The 26,241-nt window shown below is 38.0% G+C and overlaps 1 protein-coding gene across 9 annotated transcripts in view; it reads left to right on the top strand.

The window, feature by feature from the left end:
* The window catches only part of Rev1 (REV1, DNA directed polymerase), a 102,999-nt gene that overhangs the window by 60,803 nt on the left and 15,955 nt on the right, over positions 1-26,241 (top strand). For 3 of the 9 annotated variants that reach the window (XM_004633193.2, XM_023717380.1, XM_023717381.1), the window contains 8 exons: positions 3,333-3,485; positions 6,214-6,917; positions 9,578-9,685; positions 11,423-11,539; positions 15,948-16,056; positions 20,725-20,853; positions 23,337-23,491; positions 25,852-25,971. In XM_004633193.2, the coding sequence (XP_004633250.1) occupies positions 3,333-3,485; positions 6,214-6,917; positions 9,578-9,685; positions 11,423-11,539; positions 15,948-16,056; positions 20,725-20,853; positions 23,337-23,491; positions 25,852-25,971 (1,595 nt within the window). Of the gene's footprint in view, positions 1-3,332; positions 3,486-6,213; positions 6,918-9,577; positions 9,686-11,422; positions 11,540-14,114; positions 14,312-15,947; positions 16,057-19,270; positions 20,088-20,184; positions 20,270-20,724; positions 20,854-23,336; positions 23,492-25,851; positions 25,972-26,241 lie in introns of those variants that run through there. The other 6 variants (XM_004633194.2, XM_023717379.1, XM_023717382.1 and 3 more) reach the window with 6 other exon arrangements.

The following is a 26,241-nucleotide window of genomic DNA, read 5'->3' as shown; positions in this document are numbered from 1 at the left end:
AAATTTACTGATAATGTTTATAAGATAATGTTTATATACCTGAAAGTGGATAAATGGATAATTATGAATACACAATTGATAGTGGTTCAAGTTTCAAATTATACAAATTTCTCATCGAACATTACTATAATGCTTTAATTCCTTTTTATTAGGCTGTCTGACTTGAGACCTATGTATTTAAATAGGCTGTCTAAATTTATAATAATCTCTGGATTTACGTAAACTTGAGAATTCTGCTGGGCCATGTGACTTACTAGGAGTTGGCTGTCCTCCTGTACCTTCAAGTGTCACTGTGGACCATAAAGAGCATTTGTAATACCTGTGTCACCCTGTATATAAAAAGAGGGGAAGAGAGTATGATACTAGCATTTTTTATATTTTTAACCCTGTGTAGTGTTACTTTAAATGTGCAACTTGCATACTAGATGAGGTTTACTCAGTACTTAACCCTTAGAGCTGCCCGTTGGAATTCTACCTTATGTATTAGGCATTTCTTTCTTGGGGTGGAAGTGCTGTATAAGATAGATAATACTCTATGATAACATATGTTCACAGTTAGGCAGCTGAGACCAATTTTTAAAGGGATAAAAGATGGTTTTTATCCCTTTTTTTAAAATCATAAGCTGTAATATTGATTTAGCCTGATAATAAATTCACTTGGGTAAATAAAAATTGAAATGTCTTGTGGCTAGTATATTCTTTACTGTCATAATTTCAGAGCTTTAACATTTGGGTGTAGTATGAGTTATTTTGGTAAAATTATTCGATACTTGTCAATATAATTACATAAAAGACATAGAATGTACCACTTTGTGTGTGTGTATTTAAATTTTAAGAAAATGGCATCAGTATTTTCCTATATTCTCCATTTGTTGACCCAGTTTTTAAAATCAGTTTTCTATAAGATAATTAAATTATTTCTTCAATTCTTTTTGTTTGTTCGTTTGTTTTGTGGCGGAACTGGGGATTGAACTCAGGCCCTTGTGCTTGCCAGGCAAGCATTTAATCTACTCAGCTATCTCCATGGCCCCAAAAGCAAGTCAATTCTTTTTTTTTTTTTTTAAAGAAATATTATCAAATATCAGGTATGTACCTGAACTTTTTTTATTTTATGGTACCAGGGATTGAACTCGGGACCTTGTGGTTGCCAGGCAGGTGCTTCTGCTACTGAGCTAACTCCCCAGTCATTAGTTATTTCTTAGAAATGTTTTTAATGCAGAGTGCAACTTAATAAATTTTAGAATTTGTGACAGTAATTTTAGTCTGTTACTGATTTATTAACTAAGTAGGGAATGATCTCCATAAGTGCATGTTTTAGGATTGACTTTATTTTTGAAATAGTTCCTGATATTAAAGGAGCCACCTTTTTAAAAATTTGAGTATTTGCATAAGCATAGTACTTGGTTATTTTAAAATTTGAAGTGAAAGTTATACTTCTAAAGGTAGAATATGTATAACTATTAACAAATAAAAATCAGTTTAAAGTAAGTTGGCTTTAGTTTTAAAGTATAAAAGGAGGGCCAGGAAATAGCTCAGTGGCACAGTGCCTGTCTACCAAGTACAAGGTCCTGGGTTTGATTTCCATATCTCCCCCCTCAAAAAAGATATCTTAATGTACAGAAGGAGAGTGAGTACCACCTAGCACTGCAATACTAGGATCTACTGGATTTAAGAGTGGTGTTTGATGTTAATGTTTGGAATTGGATATCTTGTGATAGCTTCTGCCTTTTTTAGTTCATATCTTCAGGTGGCTTGGGTCTTACACTCTGATAGGTAGATCATCTTAATAGATGGAGAAAATCATGTGACAAAGCACAGTACCCTTTGATTATGAAACATTTCAGCTAATAAGGGCATGTGTAAGAACCTAGATCTAACATACTTAATGTAAAACTACTATAAATTATGTATTACTGAGTTTTTTTTTTAATGTATCAGTTATTTAATTGGGTTTTTAGTAAGAAATTTAGAACACTAATTTATTAGGATAAATTCCATTTGTCAGAGCAAAAACAGATCGCAGGTAGCCCTGGTGCTGAGGAACACCTTTGATTTTTGCTAAAATCTGTGAATCTACCACTTTCTGATCCAACTCTGAAATCTGGTATCTCTCTTTCTCGGTGTTGAAGACCTCACCCTCCTGGTGTCTGGGTTTCCACACTTTCTTCTTCTTGAAGTAAGCATCTGTGAGGTGTTTGGGGATTTTCACTTTGCTGATATCAATTTTTGTAGAGGTGGCAATGACAAATTTCTTCGTAGAGGAACACGATTAAAGCTAAGAGGCCCAGTCACAAGTAGCAAGCCACTAGCCCACTGCTTCAGGAAGACCACTCTCTGCCTCTGGGATGCCCAGTAAGGATGATCAAGATGGTGCCAGGAGTGATGCTAGCTCAAAGTTTCCTCCCATGCTGACTGAAGGCTTTCTTGCCGTGGCTCAAGAGCTTTCGGGGCACATCTTCAGTAGGGTAGTATCTAGGCATTTTTCGAAGCTTAACCACCCGGGTACCTCCATTCTTGTCCCCACTGACTGGTTTTGTGATCGTAGCAAGAACTTTCTCCTTTTTCTTCTCAACCTTTGATTTAGCAGCTGTGCACTTTCTCTTGTACAAAGCCTTTCTGGAATACATAGCAGATGGGGAGTATCTACCAATTCCTCTAACCAGGACAGGACTTCAGCTGCAGTGGGGCTGCCCCTTCTTAGACTTTTTTTTGCCTTCACCTTACCCTTTACCAGTACCACTGGCAGAAGCCTACTTGGCTTTGGGTTTCTTCTTTTTAGTGTCTGGCTTCTCAGTTTTTTCACACGCCATCTTGAAAGATGGGAAAGCGACTCTTGTTGAGTTTTGAAAAATACTGTCCTATATTTTTAATTTTAGTTTATCCACATTTAGTAGATCTTACATGAATTGTGAAAATTGAGGATCTTCATTGAGTTCCTAAATCTTGAAAACACTTAATGAGTGGAATTTGAAAAAGTATAGTGTTCATAGTTCTTTGTTAACAAGTGATAAATATTGATGAGTTGTGAAGATTAAATATTGATGAGCTCAGCTGGTCCTTGATATTTCCTTCATTGTGCTGTCTGGTTTTGGTTTCATTTCCTCTCTGGTAAGACTATTGGCCACTAATTTTTTGTTTCATGAGTAGACTTTCTTAATCTTAAGTACTTTATACTGCTTACTAGAACCACTAAAAATGGAGGGAGGAGTAAGCTAGAAAAACAGATGGCCTGTTCTTGATGATACATTCCTATTTTTAAGAGCACTAGTTTTTCTTCAAGCTCATTTTCATCAAGTGTATAATTCTAAGTTGATGTTGCTGTTTTGTTTCAGCATCAAAGCTGGACGACTCTTATCCTACATTCCATATCAGTTGTTCACCAGGCAGTCCAGCGCACAGAAAAGTCTCAACTTTAATCCTGTATGCAAGCCTGAGGATCCTGTGCCAGGCCCAAGCAATACAGTGAGACAACTCAACAACAAGGTGTAAGTTCATCTGGTTTGGAAGAATGACTTTAGTGTTTTGGCCGTTGCTGTGCTGAAGACAGACAGAAACAAATAATTAACACATTGAAGTATTTGTATACCAGATTCTGATGTTACGTTAATACATCTTGTATGAGCAGTTTTGTTCATGAATTCTCTTGAGAGTAACTGTTTCCCTACAAGCTACTTACTGTGCAATGTGGCTTTGTCAAGAACTGCTTTAGCTATGCTGGCTGTGCTTTTATTGTGTGCCACGCCTACAGATACAATTAAAATTTTACAGTTGTTTTGTTTTTTTGATACAGGGTCTTACTATTCAGTTCAGACTTGTAGTGATCCTTCTGTCTCAGCTTCCCTAGGGCTGGGATTATAGGTGTGTGCCACCTATTTTTGAAAAATTAATGATTCTTAAAGTGTGTAAATATTTTATACCTGTGGAAGTTTAGCTGGTGACCTTTAGGTATAGAATTGGGAATAAGTCTCCCTTTTATTACACGTGGCTGATTTTTTAAAAAATATGTTGATTTAAGGTTTAATTGCAGTAATCCTGGGTAAATAGGTATCACAATCAGTATGTTGTTTTAACTTGCATATGTAGTGGTTCATTATCATTAGTCTTCTTATTAAATTGCTTGCTTTGGGAATTTGATATATTTTTTCTGAAAAATCAGGGGTCTTATGAACGAACCTAGGAGGATCCAGTATCACTGACTTCTGTAATTGTGTTGTTGTCAGTTGTTATTTTAACATGTATTTGTTTCTAAGTTTACTCAGATTTTTTTTCATGCTACCTTAAATTTGTCATTTTATACTGTCAAAGAACATCCCAAGTAGTATAAAATCTGTCCACAGAATATAAAATCTTTTTTTCATTACACTTTAAAAAGTAGAAAATAGATTTTTTTTTTTCCCAGTTCTTCGTTGACAATTTTAGGAATAATTTACATACTGGGTTTACTTGTTTAAGTATTTATGCTGTTGCTTAGTAAATGTGTATCTACCAGTGATAACCCTAACACAGCCACTTTGCAGATGTTCCTTTGTCTGCAAAACTAGTACAGGAAAAAGGTATACATTTTCTTGGCACCATATGCATCTCTGGTGCATGTTACTTTTATTCATGTAAAGAATCTTGATGTTGACAAAGAAAATTACACGTAAGACTTTCTGACTAATACCACTTTTGTTACTTTCTGTAACAAAGGGAGGGGTAATATATTCGGTACATTTTTATAATTTTTTTTGAAGTACTCATATGCCTTCGCTACTTAGATGATTTGTATTTCTTGAGTACTTCAAGAAATCCTTGCTTTCTCTTTATGTTGAGGGGCAAGCTTTCTCAGATGGAACAGATTAGGTTTTCTTTCCTTCCTATTTTAATCATTTCTAGTTTGCATTTTTTTCCTTTCACTTGCCTGATCATCTGAGTATTGGGCCTTCTTAGAGTTGGTCATCACATACCATGAGACCCTGCCAATGCAAAAATGGGCTATAGTGTTTTGCATCTGACTTGGGTGACTTTCCATGGTAGTTTAGATCATTGTTACTAATAAACGAAGTTAATGTTAGGATAAGAAACCTGAGTCACACCTGGTACTACTGTGGTGATCTCTCCTGTGTCCTGGTACTGTATGTATGGGACATACTCATCTGGAGCCTAAATGGTAATTGGATTAATACTGTAGATTTTTTTTTTCCTCCCCAGTGTGAATTGAACCCAGGAAGCATTGACTTATAGCCTTACATATTTCTCTTTACTTTGACATGAGTTTTTGCAAAATTGCCAGGCCCTGGCTCCACCTTGTAATCCTCCTGCTTCGGCCTCCTGAATTGCTGGGATTATAGGCATTTAGTGCTACCACACCTTGCTACACAGCTGCTCTGGACATTTCTGAATAGAATGAATCCAGGTTTTTGCCTTTGTTACTTAGATGATTTTTATGAATTCAGATGAATTTTGCCTATATTGTAGAACATTAGTAAACAAACATCTCCAGGACCCAGGATGTAAATTTTAATCTAACGTTTGTCGTAAGTGCTGCCTGATGATCATTAGGAAACTTGGTCCAGATTGCTGTTAGACCACTCTGACATCTTAATATGCTTTCCTTAAAAATGAAATGCCATATCTGTGCTGATATGGCGAACAACCGTGTTTGTCTTCATATAAATTTTATTAGATTACCCCCCATACACTTACCTGAATATGAAGTTATTTTGTCATTTTTATGAAAGTTATATTTAGCAGATACTTATTGATTTTTGTTCATTTATTTTTTTCTTTTTTTGTGGAACCGGGGATTGAACTCAGGTCCTTGTGCTCACCAGTGAAACGCTTACTCTACTGAGCTATCTCCCTGGCCCCGTATTTATTGATTCTATAGTAAATAAATGCTTAACACTATGCTTTAGTTTGTAATTAATTTGTGGGAAAAGTAATTGAAAAGTTACCTTGCTTTGGGTTGGACAAGAATTACCTTTTTTGGAAACAAAAAGACAAGAGTTTGTAGTTGAGCTTTTTAGGATTTGAGGAGAGCAGTATTGGGGTCAAAGTTGGGAACTCATGCATGTTAAATAAGGGCTGTACTACTGACCTCCAGCCCCTAGCCTTAACTTTTCAGTTATTTAGCATCAGTTGACAAAATGTTTATCAGTAAGAAGATGTTGGAATGGAAATTTGTTTTCTTTAAAGCCGGGCATTATTAACTTAAAATTTTTCGTTCTGTAGAAATCATATAATTAAGAAGATTGAGACAGAAAATGAAGTCAAAATCAATGGAATAAACAGTTGGAATGAAGAAGATACAAATAATGATTTTAGTTTTGTAGAACTGGAGCACACCCTTCCAGGAAGGAAGCAGAATGGAATTCCGCATTCTAGAGGCAGCACTGCCATTTTTAATGGACACACTCTTAGCTCTAATGGTGCCTTAAAGACACAGGATTGCTTGGTGCCCGTAGGCAACAGTATTGCCAGCAGGCTTTCTCCAGACTCTGCCCAGGAGGAGAAGATGGAGAAGAGCAACACTGACTTCAGAGACTGCACACTTCAGCAGGTGCAGCAAAGCGCTGGAAACGCAGAGACTTTGCGGAATCCACACAGAACTAATTCTCTCTCGCCGTCTTTGCACAGTAACGCTAAAATCAACGGTGCTCACCACTCCACTGTTCAGGGGCCTTCAAGCACAAAAAGCACTTCTTCATTACCTGCTCTTAGTAAGGCAGCACCTTCAGTGCCATTCAAACCTTCAGACTCTAGTTTTATTTCAGACTTCTATTCTCACTCACGACTGCATCACATATCAACGTGGAAGTGTGAACTTACTGAGTTTGTCAATACTCTGCAAAGACAAAGTAGTGGTGTCTTTCCAGGAAGGGAAAAGTTAAAAAAAATGAAAACAGGCAGGTCTGCCCTTGTTGTAACTGACACAGGTAGATACTTACTAAAATTGTTTTCTTAAGAAATAGTTACACATTTTGTCGTCATTGGTATTCTGATCAAAGCTCAGTTCTCAATATAAAAGTCTGTAGGAATGCCAGGCTATGTAAGTTAACGTAAGTATAATAGATTATAGGATACTTTATTATTACTAAATTTATTTTTTAAACAATTAGGTTGAATTGTAGCAAACTGAAAATTGTCAGGTAATTTAAACAGTGTTACAGTTGGGATTCTGAGCATTCATTCCTTGTGTAGACCTTGCTGGTTGTTGAAGTTTTGACCTGTGTAAATACAGTGTTTTCTGTACTGGGTGCTTAACTGTCCTGTACAATGAAATTGATTTTGGTAAGTAACTGTTCATTTTTAGAGGTCTGAATCATCTTGATTTTTAAATAATGAAAAAAAATTGTAACTATAACATTTAGTGAGATTAAGTATTTTCATTTCTAAGTAGTTTTTAATTGTTTTATTTCTTAATACATTCCTTGATATCAAAACCCAACAATAGCAAACTCAACAATAGTAGGTTGTTTCATGACAGTCATTATAAATTAGTTCTTGGTATGAAATTTTAGTAACTTTAGATAAATTGAAGTTTTTTGTTTTTTATAAGTTAAAGAGAAGTCAAGAGATACCTAATACTGTCCTTTAGCTTATAGCTGTGGAAACTGATGCCCAGAGAGAAGCTCATGGTTCTGTCCTAGAAAGTTAGGTCCATTTTATATGGGAGTTTTTTTGTTTTTTGTTTTTTGGGGGCTTTTTTTGGTAATATTATCCTGTTTGATGTACTCCTACGTGCTTTTAGTCAACAATGTTTTTTGGTATTTATGAAATATTTAGAATAATGCTGTAAATGTTAGATTGTCTTTATATTATGTCTTGGCCTTGTAACCTGAAGGTCATTTAATTTTGAAAACTTCAAAAGACTATTATGAATTAGTTACATACATGGGAATAAAATGAGAATTTTCATATTGTACGTAAGCATTTGGTAAATAATTTGGTTTATGCATTCTACACTCAGGTATTTAAAACCATTATTTTGATTGTTTATATTTTATGGTATTTTCATACGGCAGGATTGTGCTTGTTAAAGACTTACTTTCCTTCTTGAGGTGACATAGAGGGTAGCAAGGATAGGTAGAGGCGGAGGTAGGTAGCTCAGCCTAAATCCAGATCCTGCCTCTGCCAGCCCTTCTGCTGCAGGACCATGGGCAAGGTATTCCCCTCTCTGAGTTTCAGTTTCTTCTCCGCAGCAGAGTGATAGGAGTCATTGATGTTTACCTCCTAAGGTGAGCTAAAGAAAAATAGCACAAAGCTTGTGGGTAAGTGCTGTCATAGTCACAGTTTAGTAATGAAGTAGCCTCTGAATTCAAGCGTAAATCTTAAGTTTTCAGAAACTTAAAGACTAATGCTCAACATTAGTATTCTTAAACATGTTAGAATACTCTTAAGAACTTTTTACAAACTCAGGATTCCCCACTACCGCTATATTTGGGATTGAACCCAGAACCTTCACATTGAGGTCAAACCACTCCTTCACTCCATTTTTGTTTTTTGCGGGGTTTTGGTTTGATTTGGTTTTGACCATGAGATAAACCTGAGTTGTCTAGGCTATGTTCAGATTTGCAGTCACCCTGCCTGTGCTTCCCAGAGCGCTGGGATTACAAGTCATCACATCTGGCTAAACTCGCAGTTGTTATTTCCAGGACCTGTTTTATCTTCGAGATCAGGGGAAATAATCCTAATAATGCTATTTTATTATTGTAAATAATAATGTAACATTTTAAGCCTGTTACAAGGTTTAAATAAGCCTAATGAATTTGTGTAGCTCAGGAAGATTGGAAGCCATTGTCCTTAAGAGAGGACATTTGCTTTCATCTCCTTAAATGCAATACACGTGCTGCTATTTCAGAGGTATCTGGAGGCATAAGGAAAGCTGTGTCCCCCGTACACACATTTTTGTCTTATGGACTGTTTTTGAAGTGGATTCATTAAGAACAGCAACATGGTAGTTAAATGCCAGTTCAGGCACTGACTGGCTGTGTGACTTGAGCTTGTTAATGATCTGCAAACTGGGAGTAAGACGACTTCCTCCCTCACAGCCGTATGCGAATTTAAGTCCATGTAAACCTGGTGCCTGACGTCTGTAAGCACTAGATAATAACACCTATTTGAATTGTTGTTTTATCTAGGAGTGCTGTAGACTGCATAGAATGATGTTACTTAGCTCCATGTAATCAAATGGATGAAAAGTTAACACATTTTATGTAATAATTGCAGGCGTAGTTTTAAGATGAGCATTTTAACAAATTATAATTGCATACTATTAAAATACAGATTAGGAAAAGATACTCTGGTATCACAGTTGAGTTAAAGTTGTTCGAATACTAGATGTGTTCTTTCAAATAACTTAGAGCAACAACAACGAAAATCCTGAGATTTGACTTCAGTTTAGTACAAGTCTGGTAGATTGCTCTTAGATTTCTTCTAGTGGAAATAGTCTAATATTGTCTTTATTTTTAAGAATAATAGATTATTTTTTAGAGTTCATTCTCCTCATAAGCATCTTTTACATTTCTAAAGTTAACTAGACCTGATTTTTTAATATGAGACGTTTGGGGTTTGAATGTTCTCTTTTTCCTTCTAGGAAATAAATCAGTATTGAGTTCACCCAGACATCAGAGCTGTATAATGCATGTTGATATGGATTGCTTCTTTGTGTCAGTGGGTATACGAAATAGACCAGATCTCAAAGGTCTGTATTCTTGTTTATTTTTAAGAAAATCAATGTAGTATTATGAGCATATATTCTAACAAAATGGTTTTTGAAAAATATTCTGGTTTTTTCCTTGGCAAAATCAGTTACCTCTTCCAATTATTCTGATTCCAATAGCAAGAAAGTTGTGTAGAAATTAGAACACTTTTCTTGCAGAGATGAAGTCTTCAAGGAAGATAGGTACTTTCAGTTGAGGGATATGTCATTGAAATAGTACAGGCAAGAGCCTTGTGTTGGGCGTTTTCTGTATTTGTTACTAGAGATTTGTGGTAACCCGTGTCTTTGAGACTTGAGTCTATGTGCTTTCTCATGAGCAGATAACTTGAGTAGCCATTCTGGTGCAGGTGAACATCCATCTTTTGGTTGTAGAATAATTATTTTTATTGCCTGTGGCTAAAATATGTGATATCATCTGGATAATCTATATATTAGTGAAACAGTCAAGTATTTGTGAACTAGTCTTTACTTTTATTCTGGGTTTCTTAGTCATTATCTCTGGAAGAGAGAGCTATATTACATTATCTTCTAAGAGTCAGTACTTCCCTTATGAAAAGAATCACTAGTTACAGTACAGAAACGGTTGAGTAAGTATCAGGGCTTTGATTTTGTTATGGGTAATTGCTGTTCCAGCTCTGGAAGAAATACTTAGAATATTAAAGAATTAAATTTACCCTGCGTGTAACTTAGTAAGTTTTAAATGTGGGCAGTTTTTGTTTTATTTTGTTTTTGACTCTTGGGATGGAACCCAAGGCCTTGCGCACGCAAAGCATGTGCCCTGCCATTGAGCAACAGTATACAGCCGGTTTTGTTTTGGTGGTATTGATGATTTTGTGTATGTGTGTGTGGTCCTCTTAGATGTATTCATTAAATGTATGTGAGTCATCCACACCATTGCTGGACAACAGTGTGGTTAACTTCTAACTAAATACACCCACACCAAAGGAAATTATACATAAGTATAATTTACTAATACGAAAGTTGTGGAACTCTATATTCATGTTTAGTTATGTGATAGCTTTGATTGAGGGTTTTTGTTTTTTTTTTAATCTTTATTTATTTGGTATAGGGTCTCGCTACCCACCTGAGATGCTCCTGTCTCCGCCTCCCCAGTGCTGGGATTACAGGCGTGAGCCCCCATGCCCAGTTTCAGTGGCTGGCATGATACGTTGTACCAAGGTTCAAACCTGAGTCCTTGTGCTTACCAGACAGGTGCTTTAACCACCAAGCTGTCTCCCCAGTCCCAGATTTGAGATTGTTATACATATATACTTGATTTATGTTTCTTGCTGTAAAATTGAAAGATAATATAAATGTTGAACCTGATTTTTGGGTACTGTAAATACAGAAAGTGTGTGTATACATTTATGTATATGCACACACATATATTTAGTTTCTGTTTCTCTCCCCCCAGCCTCTCCAGTCCAAATCTAGAACCTGAGTTGCCTGGTTTCTACTGTAAGAAATCAACTAACCAGTAGAAAGCTAATGGGAAAGTCAGAATTGTCACCAGTAATTTCCTTTGAGGGGGGCAGGGGAGTTGAGAAACATCACACTTGCATGGTGATCGATAATCTTTTTAGGTATTCACTTTTGTAAGAATTAGCACCTTAAAGGGGAAAAGAGTCACATATTACGGTCCCTGGAAAAGGTTCTCTTTATGTTATTAAACATTTCTGCGTACTTAGATGCAGATATCATTCAGTTTTTTCCTCACAGGAAAACCCGTGGCTGTGACCAGTAACAGAGGCACAGGAAGGGCACCCTTGCGTCCTGGTGCTAACCCCCGGCTGGAGTGGCAGTATTACCAGAACAAAGCCCGCAAAGGCAAAGCAGGTACAGATGAGCCCTTTGCAGTCAGCAGACTCCAGTGGACTGGTGACTTCTGGATTTTGCTGTTGCTGTTCATTGCTTTAGCAGTGAGAATGGAGTTGCAGTCATTTGCTATTACATTAGAGTTTTAAGGACGACAGTGATATCTTTATATTCGAATATAGTACAAATGACTGGTTTGTAGTTGTATTTTATCAGTTTGGATAATGATAGTTTACTGGAGAAGAGGATGAAAATGTTTCAAAAAGTGATTAATTTGCTTTTTATAAATTTTGAGTGGGGATGATAATCGTGGACATCTGTTTTGTAGAAGCCTTTTATCTAGACTTGAAATTTAGGGACTAATTATATGTTCTGTATCAGAGTAAGGGCACTATAAATTCCTGTTAAGATTTGTGTGGAGAAGTGGAATAGTAACAGAACCTTAATTTATTGGGATAAGAATATAAATATCACTAATTCATCATGCCTTCTATTTACCTGTTTCAGATGAAAAATACTTGCTTAGCTTTATATATTTTATTTTATTTTAGATAGAGGGTTTTGCTATACAGCTCAGTCTTGTGATCCTCCTGTCTCAGCCTCCCCAGCCCTGGGATTGTAGGCATGCACCACCACACCTGGCTTCAGGGCTGGCACGATGTGCCTGGGCTTCCGAGGCTGGCACAGCATGCAGTACTGGAGATCGGACCCAGGTCCTTGCACTTGCCAGGCAGGCTCTTAGACCACTGAACTATCTCAACCCCTAGACTTCAGATATTGATAGACAAAAATCATAACTTATACTAAACATACTTACCACAGTTTTTTATATGTATTTTTTTTTTTTTTCTCACCTGAGTAAATTCCCGGGAAATGTTTGCCTTTGACACTTCCCCTTCCTCGTAGATGTCTTTCATGGCCCTCCCCCATTGTTTTTTAAATTGCTCCTGCAGAGAAAAAGAAACTAAATATACCATGGAATGGAAAGTGTGTGGGTTGCCTTTATCCCATTTATTTCAGTTTTCTATATTGTCAGTAATAAAACCTTGGACTTGTTTTGGATAAAATCTCTATTAAGACGGTGGGCATCTCTGAGGACCTTTATTGGAATTACAGATTATATAATCATCTGTACATATGGTGTAAATAAGAAAGAAAACCAGCTGCACACTTACATTTTATATGTACATGTATTTTCCAAGTTTTGTAGGACTTTGGTGTTTGACGTCTTTTCAGGTTTTTTTTTAAGATTCTAGAAATTGTATCATGAGTAGATCTTATGGTAGCTGTTGAAGTTTGTGAGATTTAGTTGTATTTTGGTATGGTTAGTGTCTTCAATGTCAGTATGGTTTTGTAGTTTGTTTTTTCTTGTGTGTGTGTGTGTGTGTGTGTGTGTGTGCAGTATTGTTAAAAAGATGAAATGTTGGAATCTAGTAAATAAGTCAGTAGCTTTAGGGAGCACATGATACTTGCCACATACTGGGTTCTCAGTAAATACTGAGTATTCAAGAAAACTGTCCTGAGTGTGTATCTTTGGTAGCATCTCCCAGTTATTCAGCATTCAGTCTCCTGGGTAGTGTCAGAGTTTGCTACACACATCCTTATTTCAGCAGTCTACATCTAGATTTTTCCTTCAGGTGTGTATTTCTTTCAACTGTCAGGAACCTAGTACTCTTTGGTCTTTCTTTCACTGTTGTCTAACCATAAATGGTTCACTAACAGTATTGTAGTTGGTTGCTTGTCTTCATCTGTGTATCCACTGAATTTGGAGTTTCATAATGTTAATGACCTTTTTTTAATTCACATCCCCTTCACCTCTGCATCTAAGTGATACACCAGAAGGAACATACTAGGAGAAGTACTGAAATTTCACTTACCATTGAATACTCAAAAGTAGATTTTCCTCTACTGGAGAAGACAATGATGTTACTTTGATTTTAAATTCTTGTTTTAATGATATCATTCACTTTTATATCCTAAGCCTTTTGGCCCATCCAAAAATATTTACTGCATAGAAAAGGAATAGATTGTTCATTATTATAAAGTTTGCTTGCAACTAAGCTTGTAGTCAAAACTTATTTTTCCATTGCCTTTGTTTCTCTTTCCTTGTTATTTCCCAATCTTTCTCAGGTTCTGTTATTAGACATGACATGAAAACTAAAAATATTATGAATTGGTTTAGGAATTAGAATCTTCAGCTTTTTCACACTAGCTTAAAAATAGTATCAGCTCTAATGCTTTGTCTTGTATGTTTCTGCACAGTATTAGGACAAACAATTGTCTTGGATCTTTTTTAGAAACTTGGCTTTCTTATTAACATAGAAATGCTCATAACCAGGGTATTCTCATCCATCTGTGGCTCCCTTTGGCAGCTGCATCCTCAGTGCCCTGCAGTGACACTTCTCATTGATGGGCTTATATTTGGAAGCATTTATGTTCTGGATAGCATGGCTGGGGCTTTTGACCCCTGTCCTGGATTCCCAGGATGCAGATATTTCCTGTCTCTTCAACAACTTCAGTTTTCATTCTAAAGAACAGCAGTTTTAAAATCGTATTAGTCATAGATTTATTCTCAGCGATTTCTTTTTCACAGACTTGGGTCCCGGCCTCTGATTTCTCCAAGCGTTCCTCCACATTCTCCATGTGCCCGTCTAGTTTGTCAAGTTTTGATGAGCAGTTCTCTACTTTACCCTCCAGTGAGGACAGTGTGTCCCTGCATTTCCTTGAATCTCACAGGAAGCAACTCACTCCGCTGGTGGAGGGACCCACGTACTCTGCTGCACTGTGGAACAGGTCAGCCAGCCCAGTGAAGAGGAACACAGTGGTGTTGTCTCTCAGACCAGGGCTTTGGGTGCACAAGGACCACTGTTCTCACCTTGAGCATGTGCTTTCTGTAATGTACAGGCATGGACTCAGGTTGACTAGCCTTTCCAATATAAAAGTCACACAAACCCTGACTTTTAAGGTATAACTCATTATGGCTTTTCAGGCTTCTACACTTCTTTATTTTGGTGTAGTGGCACCCTCTGTTGGACTGTTACTGACAATTCTGAGGTTCTTACAAGATTAGAATAATAAACTCTGATAGAAACACTGGATGCTCTGCTCTGTATTCTGTCTGAATTTGTAACAGTATAGCATATGTTACTCGAACTATCAGAAACCATGGCTCACATTACCTTTTTTGATGCAAGTAGGATTTTACTCTCTGATGGCAGTCCTGCCTTTGATTTGCTTTTATGTTGCATAGATTGAGTGCTGTAATCTGGAAATGCCTTTGTGGATTGCATAGTAAGGTAAAAGATGCTAATGATTACTGGTTAAATGAGGAACAGTTATTTTAGCCCATGAAGCCAGATACTTTGCCATCTTTTCTTAGTGGTGCATTCACTTGGCTGATTTTACATGGATCATTAAGTCTTAAATAAGCAGAAGAGAAATGCTGCTTTTGTTAGCTTTGTATTTTGACAGTATAGTCTTAGATGTTTGTCTTGAATTTGTTGAAGTGATATATTTTGGTTTTGTGTTTGCTTTACTAATAGTATTTTTGTTAGTGTTGTAGAAATACAGCTGAAATCATTTTTAGAATGCTGATCTCATCCCCTTCTTGTAACTTAGCGATATTATCCTGAGACATGTGACTAAAGTTTTATTTTAATCTATTTATCAATTATTAGTGAAGTTAAAAATAAAAATGGTACAGGAAGTGGCACACTGCCAATAGGGTCTCTAGACCGTGTACAACCCAAAGTTGTACATTTGGTTTGTTTCTTAAATACTGATAAGCTGTATTATTTAGGGAGGGTTGAGTTTGCAGTTGCCACTAGGATTGCACTTGATGTTTTTTAATTAAACATGAAAAGGGAAATACTGTAATATTGTGAAGTTGTTATTTGAAGTGCATTCAAAAGAAAAAGCTTAAATTTAGGATGAAACCTTTCTGGCATGTAACCTTGTTTGATCAAGTGGCTGGTAGGAATTTGATGTTCGTTGAATGTGTTAATTAGCTTTATATTGTGCATTCACTCTTTTAGGAAACAGCCAAGAGCACTTTCCTCTTCTACTAACTTTTTCCCACTGCAGAAGTTGTACAGCCTTTTTAGGCTGTAGAAGGGAGTTCATCTCCCTGATTGCTTTCTATTCTTGTTTACCTCAGGGGATTGCATTACAGGATATTTTGGTTTTACTTTTTGGTGTATATTTTTAAAATTTCTATTAAAATCAAACAATTTATTACAGTATGTTTTCATCTGACTACTGATAAACATAATAAAAATAAATAATTTTACAGTTAAAGAGTTAATAAATGAGAAAATTATATTTAGAATTTAAACATTTGTATATGAAATAATGGCAAATGAATTTCTCAGGTATAAGTGGAGGAAAATAAAATTTTAAATTGTAATTATTGAATTTTATTATTTCAAAGCAGATATACCAGATTCATTGATGTGGGAGAATCAAGATTCTTTACAAACAAATGGAATTGATTCTGTTTTGTCAAAGGCTGAAATTGCTTCCTGTAGTTATGAAGCCAGGTATGTAAAAGTTAAATGTTATAGTTATTAGTGAGTAGTCTCTTCAATTCATTAAACTTTAATAGTTCCGTATGAACCTATAAGTCCTGTGGTAGAAACCAAAAGAAATTGGGCATTGTCATTTTTACTGTATTTTGAAGCGTGAAATTAAAGAATTAGATTTTTTTGAATGAGAGGTCTTAATGTTTAGCTATTCTAATTTTTTCTTTTGATTAAGGTAAACCTCTTTATAAAAGTCCCTGATTTCTTTGTTAAAACTTTTTTAAATTATAAGTAATTTCATGCAGTCTTGCCTAAATGTTTTCACTTAAAACTAGAATAGGGTTAAAAGTGTTAGTTTGTTTCGCCCCAGTTTTGTGTGTCAGTCTTTATCTTACAGTAAACTTAAACACTGGTTAAATTTGCACCTTTAATGAAAAAGGAAAAAACAGATATTTTACTCATTTAAAAAAAATTCTTTTAAAAAATGAGAATAGTCATAGAGGAAGTAGTAATTAACTGGAAAGCAAAATCTTTGCATTTCTTCCTCAGTAACTGAACTCAGGCATTTTTACGTTTATTACACAGCAGGTGCTTACACATGGTTGGTATGTGTTAAAAAATTTTTTTGTATTTTAGGACAGGGTGTACAGGGTTTCGCTGCATGATTCGGACCCATAGTGATCCTCCTGTTTACAGCCTCCCAAGTGCTGGGATTACAGCGTGCGCCACCACGCCGTCTCAGTTGCCCTCTCAGTGTGCCCCAGGGCGGGGCCGGCATGGCAGGCCCGGGGATTGAACTCTCAGCCCCTATGTCTGCCTGCCTAAGCAAGTGCTTTAATCGGCTGAGCTATTTGGCTGGCCCAAAAGTATTGATTATTACAAAGAGAAGTAGTTTTAAGTCTGTTGCATTTTTCAGTCTTCATTCAAAATATCATTTATTGAAGCAAGTCTAATCTGAGCAAAAAAAAAAAAAAAATTAAGCTTAGCATCATTAATGAGTGGTTTTTGTAAACATGGATTAGTTTAAGTTTTTTCCTATATTATTAAAAGGGTATTTAAGTATGAAAGCAGTTTTAAAAAAATGCAGTTATGTTGAATTGTATGTCACACTTTTACTCCCATGCGGACTTTGCCTTTTTCATTAACAGAACTGTTTCATCTTTCTCATATCAGTTAATAATGTGGCCACAGGACTGAAACCTAGTCAGTCAGTGGTGACGGAGGGAAATTCCTGCCAGTTGGGATGGTTGGTGCTGCTCTCCGTTAGCCCAGGTGGAAAGAGCTGTTTGCTGTACTCAGGAGGCTGACAGCTTCCTCCACTCCGTTAGGAGCAGTGCTTCTGGTGCTGGAGGGTTGTGTTCAGTGTGTACAGGGAGCAGTAATGCGAGCAGCACATTCTTGGCATTGCTGCTCCGTGAAATGAGAGCCCCACCTTCGCTGTGCTGCCTTGGCAGAGTCTCCCTCTACCGTGTTACCCCAAGATGAGTGCTGGGCCCTGCCCCACCAGGAGAAATGTTCCCAGTTCCTGACGGCTTTGCCCTCTGGGAGCCAGACTTCAGGCTATAGGCCTTTGGTGTTTGGGTGATGCATTTGTTCTGACCCACAGATGGCGATAGTCACACTGAAGGTCTCATAGCATAACTGGGGTGAGATGTGTGAGTGCTAAACACTAGGCAGAAGGCCATTTATAGTGCCAGGTGTTGATATTTAAAGAGATGAAAATGAATTTTATGTAAGTTGAAAACAAACCCAACTTACGGAGTTTTTGTCCTGTAATTATAATTTTCCATTTTCTAGAAAGTTATCCCTAACACAGGTAGTTAGAAAATAACTTCTGGGGACTGCTGCCTTCCCTTGGGACTGTGCAGTAGCTATAGCTATATTTTCTGTATGTGAAAAGATTTTAAAAAGAATTATATGGGCCACAGAGATAGCTCAGCAGTCTAATTACCTGCCAAGGCAAGCTTAAGGACCTGGGTTTGATCCCTCGTACTGCGTGTCGTGCCAGTCCTGCCCCGTGCATGCCAAGTCAGCCAGCAAGACTGGGTATGGTGGCACACTCTTGTAATCCCAGTGCTGGGGAGGCTGAAGCAGGAGGATCATTATGAGTCTGAGCTTTGTAGTGAGACCCTGTGCCAAATACATTTTTTAAAGTATTGTAATTTTATCCAACATGTTGAGATTGGAATAGGGATTGGAGCGTGGGGAAAGCTATCCCAGTTGTGTACATTGGTGCATTCTCCATAGATGTACGCTGATAATGAAGTCAGCAAAAGATAGACTGAGACTGTGAGGTGGTAGGTCTTACAAATGAGTTTGTGTTTGTAGGTCTTTGGTTCTTACCATAAATAACAGACTGCGTGTATAGTAAATTTGAGGTGTGTATGTGGATGGATAGGTAATGATACACAACTACTCCAGAATCACAGATTTCTAAAATCAATTTTTAAACCTCTATTTTCATTTACTTTTGTAAGGGCCCTTTATGATTTTGATTTATTAGGACATGAATATCTTTCAGTGTATTGAGTGGACCATAGTAGTGATTTAGTTGTTAATTTTTATATTGTCTAATCTATCACCAAATGTCATGTTTGAGCAAAGCATATTGCATGTAAGAATATGCTTTGTGGACTTGAAGGAGATATAAACTGTCTTTTAGGATGCACATAAGATGAGCAGCATCGATGATTTTTATCTAATACCTGTGTGGGAATTAAGGTGGGAGGAGTGTATTAAAATACATTCATGATGGGGCTATAATTTATCTATCTCATTGCTGGGTAGCTTAAATAACCGGGTGGTACATGCTTGGCTATCCATTGAGTGGTTTTTTTTATTAATTTTGTTAGTAAAAAGACCAATAAAAGTGACTAGAACTGTTTGTACCACCAGTGGTACAAGCCACCCACTGAGACAATCATGTATGTTCCATCAGTGGTTCATACTTGCAGAAACATGTTAACTGTTCTGTTGGAGGGCCACATTAAACTTTTCTGTAAAATCTTAATTTCTCAAGTAAAAATTTAAGGTGTTCTGCTTCCTTTTGTTATGGGAAACCTTTATCTTTCCTTGTTACTTCGTTGTAGTGTCTAGTGGTCTTAAACTTTTCTTTCCAGGAAAATGCATGAATACCTAAGTAGATGCACTGTATTTTTCCAAGTACTGTGCCTCTGAAAATTTTTGTATAAATGGAAATTTTGAAAATGAAATTATTGTAAGTACAAAAACATTATGTAACACTTTCCTTAAAAAGTGAATTACCTTTAATTTGTAAGTTTAGATTTTGTATGTTAAACCTATAAATCGAGCATTATTATTACTTGAAGTTTGTCCTTTTCAGTGATAGGCGTTTTCTTTGCTTAGCATTTCCAGTAAGTTCTTCAGGTCCTGTGTTTCTTACATACACACCTGTGCTGCCCTTTACATACTCCCCTGCATTGACAAGCAGGTCTGTTGATTTCCTGGATAGGTGTGGGGTCACCCTCATAGCCACAATGACCTAGCAGAGTGCCTGACACACTATTTGTTGAATAAATATAAGAATTGTCTCATACTCTGTCAGTCCTCACTTCCTTAGCTATAACTCTTTCCCTTATTAGCTAACTATCTGGATTACTACTAGGTTAAATAACTACCCTAGAGACTGAATAGTGCGATAGATTATTATTTGTGTATATCTAAAAATGCATTTGATTTTTGCATTTACTTCTCAGTGGCTTAGAGGGCTTTTTCTTGGCTGTTACTGGTGGTCTGAATATTGGGGGAATGTTCAGAGACATGTAAGGATTTCGTAGCTATGTTTCTACAGTCAGTGACCCTTCTGTCTTAAGCAGTTAGTGCATGTTTATTGAATGAATGTATAGAATAACCTTGATCAAATTATGTAATATCCTATAATCTGGTGAAACATTGCTTTATTATTTTGCTTGTGTTTTTACTGTAATATGTTTTCTTGATTCTTTACAGAGTGATAAAATGGAATTTTACTACTAATTATGTATAATTTCATAATTATAGTTTTGTGCTGAATGCTCCAAATATCAAAGGTAATGTGGGGCATTGAGACACACAGTAGATTTAAAATTTACCATTTTCAATTAGGTCCCTCAAAGTTCTGGAACCCTGGCTCCTGCCCAGAGTGATGTCCTACCATATACAATGCTGTTGGCATCTCAACCACTGTGGAGCCACTTCAGGAGCATGGAATTGGTCATTTGGGAATTGGGTGGTAATAGAATGAGTACATTTTGTCTGCTTGTCACATAACACTGTTTTGTGTAGCTCTTGCGTCTATATTCTTTGTCTTTGGGGGATGAACCCTAGCCAAGCCGAGCCGTGTATTAGGGGAGAAGACCTTTTTGCCAGCTCACTCCTGCTCTGTGGTGGTTGTGGTATCACCAGCATATGGCATGCTGGCATCTCTGCAAAGGGGCCAGAGGTCAAGTGTCAGGAAAAGTCTCCAGATACAGATGAGAGATGTCAGTTGTGCAAGTCAGGCAACTGTGATTTTTATTTGGGGGGAAACAAACCTGAAAGTTTTCTTAATGCTTATTGTTAACCCCTGATGAGAAAGGGAACTGTGTATTAGTGGCATGGGGAAATATCAACATATTTGATACTTGGTTTTCAGTGTAATTTAAGACTTCCTAGTATAACATCCATTGTGTCTTCTTTTCTCTCTAGACAAGTTGGTATTAAGAATGGAATGTTTTTTGGACATGCTAAACAGCTGTGTCCTAATCTTCAAGCTGTTCCATACGATTTTCATGCATATAAGGAAGTCGCACGTACGATGTATGAAACATTGGCAAGGTACAGTGTATAATATTTTCATGTCTTTTATCCCACTTTTATGTAATATTAAAGATAATCCAGTTGTCTTTAGCAATGTCACAGTCACTTTTGCTAGACTTGTCTCTGCATCCTGGCTTGATAGCATTCTTTGGGCAGTTGCAGGCAGTGGGGCCCTGATCTAGGGGCATTTATACATTTCTGAAATTGTTAGGGTGCTCCCTGGTAGAGATGTGAGGTGTGATTCTCTCCCTGTAAAACGTTAAGCCGCCACCACCATCTCCTCCCCACCCTCGAACTACACAGACAAATGCTTGTGGGTTTTTTTGTTGTTGTTGTTTTGTTTTGTTTTTTAACCTGATTATATGACGTTTGAGTGATCATTTTAAAATTTGCTGATGGAGGTGGGCACTGTGGCAGGTACCTATAGTGCCAGCTGCTTGAAAGACTTAAGAGGAAGAAGACTGCTTGAGACTAGAAATTCAAGACCAAACTGGCCAACATAGTGAGGTGACCCCCCGACGCCAAAGTAGACAAAATTAGAGTTACTGGGTTGATAACAAGTAGAGACACTTTTTATTTTATTTATTTATTTATTTTTTTTGGTGGAAGCAGGGATTGAACTCAGACCCTTGCGCTTGCTAGGGAAGCACTTATTCTACTGAGCCATCTCCCCGGCCCAAGTAGAGACACTTTTAAGTCCTGTTATTTTAAAAGATGCGGTGAGTCTTCAGTAATACTCTGGGAATGCTTAGCAGGTTTGAGAAAAGGAGTTGAAAATGTCTGTTATATCCTGTGCAGGTGCTAGTGCAGGAGATGGCTGTAGGTTCTCTGTAAAGGCCGGAAAAGGTCTCTGACCCAACTGCTCAACTCTTTGTAAGTTGAAAACAGGCACAAATGATACAAATGGATGCTGAGCATCCACAAAACTATATCAAAAGAGGTGTCTGGATGTTGGGCCAAGGGTTGTCTGTACCTGGGCTGCACTGATGTTCCAGGAGATAGACTTCTTTCCCTCTTGTGTTTATTCTGTCTTTCCCGTCATGCTGTGCTTCAAAAATAGGTGATCTCAGTAGTAGTAAGTATGGTTGGCTGCTAGGCTGCTGGTTTTACCAAGATGAGTAATAACCTGATCTCTGATCTCTCAGGAACCTCTCCATTAGTAGGAGAGGAAAGCATAGAGATACATTGTCTGGCATCAGTACGTAGGGTCTAGTGGTGCATGGCAAGCTGGTCAATCCCTGCTGGTGTTGCGACCCCAAATATAGGAATGATGGTGTCACCAAATGCGACGGGCTTTTAGCTTTGTTCTGAGGCTGAGGTCAGTGAGGGCTCCCAGGTGAGGGCTGGGAATGGGCACTGAGCTGAGCAGTGGTGTCAACTGCTAGAGCAGACTTGGGCTAAACTTCAGGCCAGGAAGTTTTGAGGGAGAACTGTGATTAGCACTAGTCCTGAAGTAATTTTAGTGTGGGAAGGCATTTTTAGTGGCTTAGTTCCATTCTCAGGGAGAAGAATCACACAATTATACTAATACCTTTGGAAATCCTATCTCAGGTACAGATTCTGTCTGTCTCACACATCTTCCATTGCTTTTATCAGGTATACCCTTTTGTTCTAATTTGTTTTTATTTTGTTCTAAACAGTACCTACTTGTTTCTAGAATTATTAGTGTCTTGATATACATTTTAACCTATAGTAAGAAGTAGGTAGCAGATGAGGCTGGCCCTTCTAGGCAGGGGATTACTGAGAACCCAGGGAGTTACTGAGAATGCATTCTTAGCCATGAGGCCTCCCTTTGCTTCTCATTTCTGATTCAGTTGTTGTGTGGTTTCATAGTAGTTGTGTTTAAGTAGCATTGGAACCACATTTCAACTCCTGTCTTCCTTTGCCTCTTCTCTAGCTAACTAAAGCAAGTTCTTAATGTGAGTAGATCATGGAGCACATTTAACAAAGAACAGGACTTCTCTGTGATGGTGTGTGGAAAGGAGTCTGCTAGACCTGCATTCAGGGGGATTAGCCCCTCTGTGCTGCAGCAGCCCTGCATCCCTGGTCTCTCTTAGAGAATAGTTAAGTGTGTGTGTTTTTGTTTTAGGAGAGCAGCAATTTATTTATTAGATTGATTTGTATATTTTTTCTGTTTTTTAAGTAAGTTTTCTTATAAAGTGTTTAAATTTTTAAAAATATTTTGACAGTTCAGATTCATCCACCACTTTGCAACTATTCGAAGTTTACAGAAGTATATTCTTAATATAGACAAATTAGAATGAGTATTTCTGTGGTTTTTAATAACAAATTTGGAAAAGAAAATACATTAACTTTGCAGTCAGAAGTTAGGGGGCTATGTGGCCCTTTGGCCAATTCACTTAAAATGCTTGTTTTCTTCAGTATTTTAAGTCGTGTGAAGAAGTGCTAAGGAAAGATAGCATAAGAAGACTGTTTTGCAACACTGTGTCTGCCAGATGGCGGCCATGGCTGCAATTCACTGCCTTTGCTTGTGTTGACAGCTACACTCATAGCATCGAAGCTGTGAGTTGCGATGAAGCACTGGTAGACATCACCGAGATCCTCGCAGAGACCAAACTCACTCCTGATGAATTTGCAAATGCTGTCCGTATGGAAATCAAAGACAAGACTAAATGTGCTGCCTCTGTTGGAATTGGTTGGTAATCTGGTTTAATTTGTACTCTTCATTACTCAGAATACTTGGGCTGGGACCCTTGGAAGTCACTGCTTTCAGGAGTCATTCGCAGCTCACAGCATGTTGCACCCTGCTTGCACCTCTGCAGTACATAAAACTGTTGGAAATGCAAATAAATGATTGATGATCAAGTATTTTTGCAGTGAAACAGGTTAGAATATTTCTTTACAAATGGTGGAAATTGGATTACATTTGTCCACAGCTTTCGTGTACCGAAGTGAACAGAAGCTGTCTTGAAAGTAGCATAGCAGTGTGGAGTTTGGAGTGAAGGGCACAAATGCTGTTGCTTTCTGTCCTTCAGTTCCTGCCTTGATGCCAAGGTCACTGGTCTACAGCTCCTCTCCATTCCACCTTGGAGCCCCTGATTTGTTTCCACCACCTGTTGACTCCTGCAGCTGTGCCCTCTGACACTGATAGACCTAGGCTTCCTTCTGCCCCTTCCTCTCTCATCCTACTCAGTGCCTGCCTATTACCTGATAGGTCAGGACTCATCCCAGGCGCCCTTCCCAAACACTCCCGCTCTTAGTTTCCCAGGCACCCTGCCCCCAATCTCTCTCCCCCATGGCTCCACCCAGAGCCCCACGCAGAACAGGTCCACCTGACTTTGACCTGGGCAAGCAACCACAGAAACTCTCCTTTGTTAACATTAAAAGTCCCCCACAGTCCAGATAGCCCTGCCAAGATTAGCTGTCCCTCAGCTATTCCAGCTCACAACCCCCTCCCCACTCCTTAAAAGGCCTGTGCCTTGCCTTGTTTGCTGCTGTCTTGGACCATTAGACAGCAGCCTAATTGCTGTCCCCAATAAATCTACTTACATGAGAATGCCTGGTTTGGTTGATTGTGTTGGTTTGTACCTAACATTACCCAGATAGTCCTTTTCTTGCCATAGGCTTGGCAGGTTTAGATAACATTCTCTTGGTTTGCCATTGTCACATCCAGCCAGTATCCCTCCATTCTCATTCAGAAGCCCTTCTCTATCTAAAGTTCCCTGCTCCTTTGTACAGTGGGCCTTAAAGAGAGATGACCAACCACAATTCATGAGCCTGAAGGGGAGCTGGTCATTTCCTGAGAGGTGGGATGCACCATGCTGAGCTTTGAGGAGGGTGAGGAGGTGGCCCTGGGAAGGGCTTTGAGGTCTGTGCCTGGGCTTCCTGTGGGAAAGGCAAGGTAGGGCAAAGAAAGCAGGTTGGGTTTGACTGCTTTGAATAATCCTGGAAGGCTCTGAGTCACTCATGGGCTCTGGGTACCTGGTACCTGGACTCGGGGTGACTGAATGAAGGTGGTTAGGGAAGGCTAGCCTGCTTACAGGATGCATGCTCCTGCTTGGCAGCTAGTCTGCTCAGCCAGCCGGACTTTTAAGATGCCAGACCCCGATAAGTCTCTGGGAATACAAGCAGTGTAAGTAGGACATTTGCATTATTCCTCCAGGCCTCAGTTGGTCTGTTACTCTCTGCTTTGGATCTATGAGTCCTTCCCACATTTCTTTTAGGACTTGCCTTCTGTGTTCTAGTGTCAGATAGTTTGGGTTTTTGTTTTGTTTTTAATTATACTTACTTTTTTAACCTACAAATGATAGTATAAGTAATTCTTTATGCTGAAGCCTATAATTAAAGCTAAAATCCCATGTGATGCTTGCATTCCCCTTCCTTCCCTAAAACTTACTACCTTTGTCATTTTGACATAACTTTTTCTCCTCACGAACCTGTATTACCCTAGGAAAATTCATAGTTACGTATAAATCTTCCCCCACCTCCTTGATAGAGCCCTTCCCCGGTATGTGGGAGACTAGACTCACAAAGCTCCCTGTGCAGAGTGGTGGCCAGCCTGCTGCCCACGACCCACCCTGCTGCACTCCACCTGCCTAGCTGCACCTGTCACGCCTCACCTCTACTTCTCTTTTGGCTTGTATTTACCACCTGGGCCTCTTTGCTGGCCTTGTTTTGAAGTCTATTGTGCCCTCAGGATCATCACACGTTTTCCCTGTCCTGGACTCATTTCCCTAACCCAGGTCCCGTGGTGGGGACAGCCTGCACCACTCTGATCTTCCACTCTCAGTGATCTGGCTGCTTTCTCTCTCTTAATTCCCTAAAATGGTCCTTGGTTTAGAACAAAACCTTTGTTTAGCAACCAGGTGGTTGGCTGTAATCTGGATTAATTAACTGAACCCTTCCTGGTGTCTTGTTTCAAATGATCAAAACTGTATATTCATTTTCATTTTTAGAAATTTGTTATGAAACATACCTATCTATAGATAATCTTTGTTAAAAATTTAAAAGCTAATTATGGATACTAAATGATTTTTTTTCTTCTTAATTTCATAGGTTCTAATATTCTCCTGGCTAGAATGGCAACTAGGAAAGCCAAGCCAGATGGGCAGTACCACCTAAAACCAGAAGAAGTAGATGATTTTATTCGAGGTCAGCTAGTTGTTAATCTGCCAGGTAAGAACAGGTGGTTTTTTTTTTACTTTTGGATTTTCTTTACTCCTCCCACCTTAAATTCACGTATATAAAAAGTGATGTCCATTTACACTTTGAATCTCAAATCTTCAACAGCCAAGTAATTATAGTTATATGCAAAGAACACATTTTATATTTACTCGCCATAAAAAGAACGGAGATTAATAATTACTGTGATGCTTAAGAAAATTCTGCTGTAAAAATGTTAATTATGTTCTTTTGTCCTTTTAAAGTATATACAGCTTTTTAGAT

Source organism: Octodon degus, unplaced genomic scaffold, assembly GCF_000260255.1.
Source record: "Octodon degus isolate 3935 unplaced genomic scaffold, OctDeg1.0 scaffold00052, whole genome shotgun sequence".
Classification (NCBI taxonomy): Eukaryota; Metazoa; Chordata; class Mammalia; order Rodentia; family Octodontidae; genus Octodon; species Octodon degus.
This window is presented reverse-complemented; position numbering and strand designations above follow the sequence as displayed.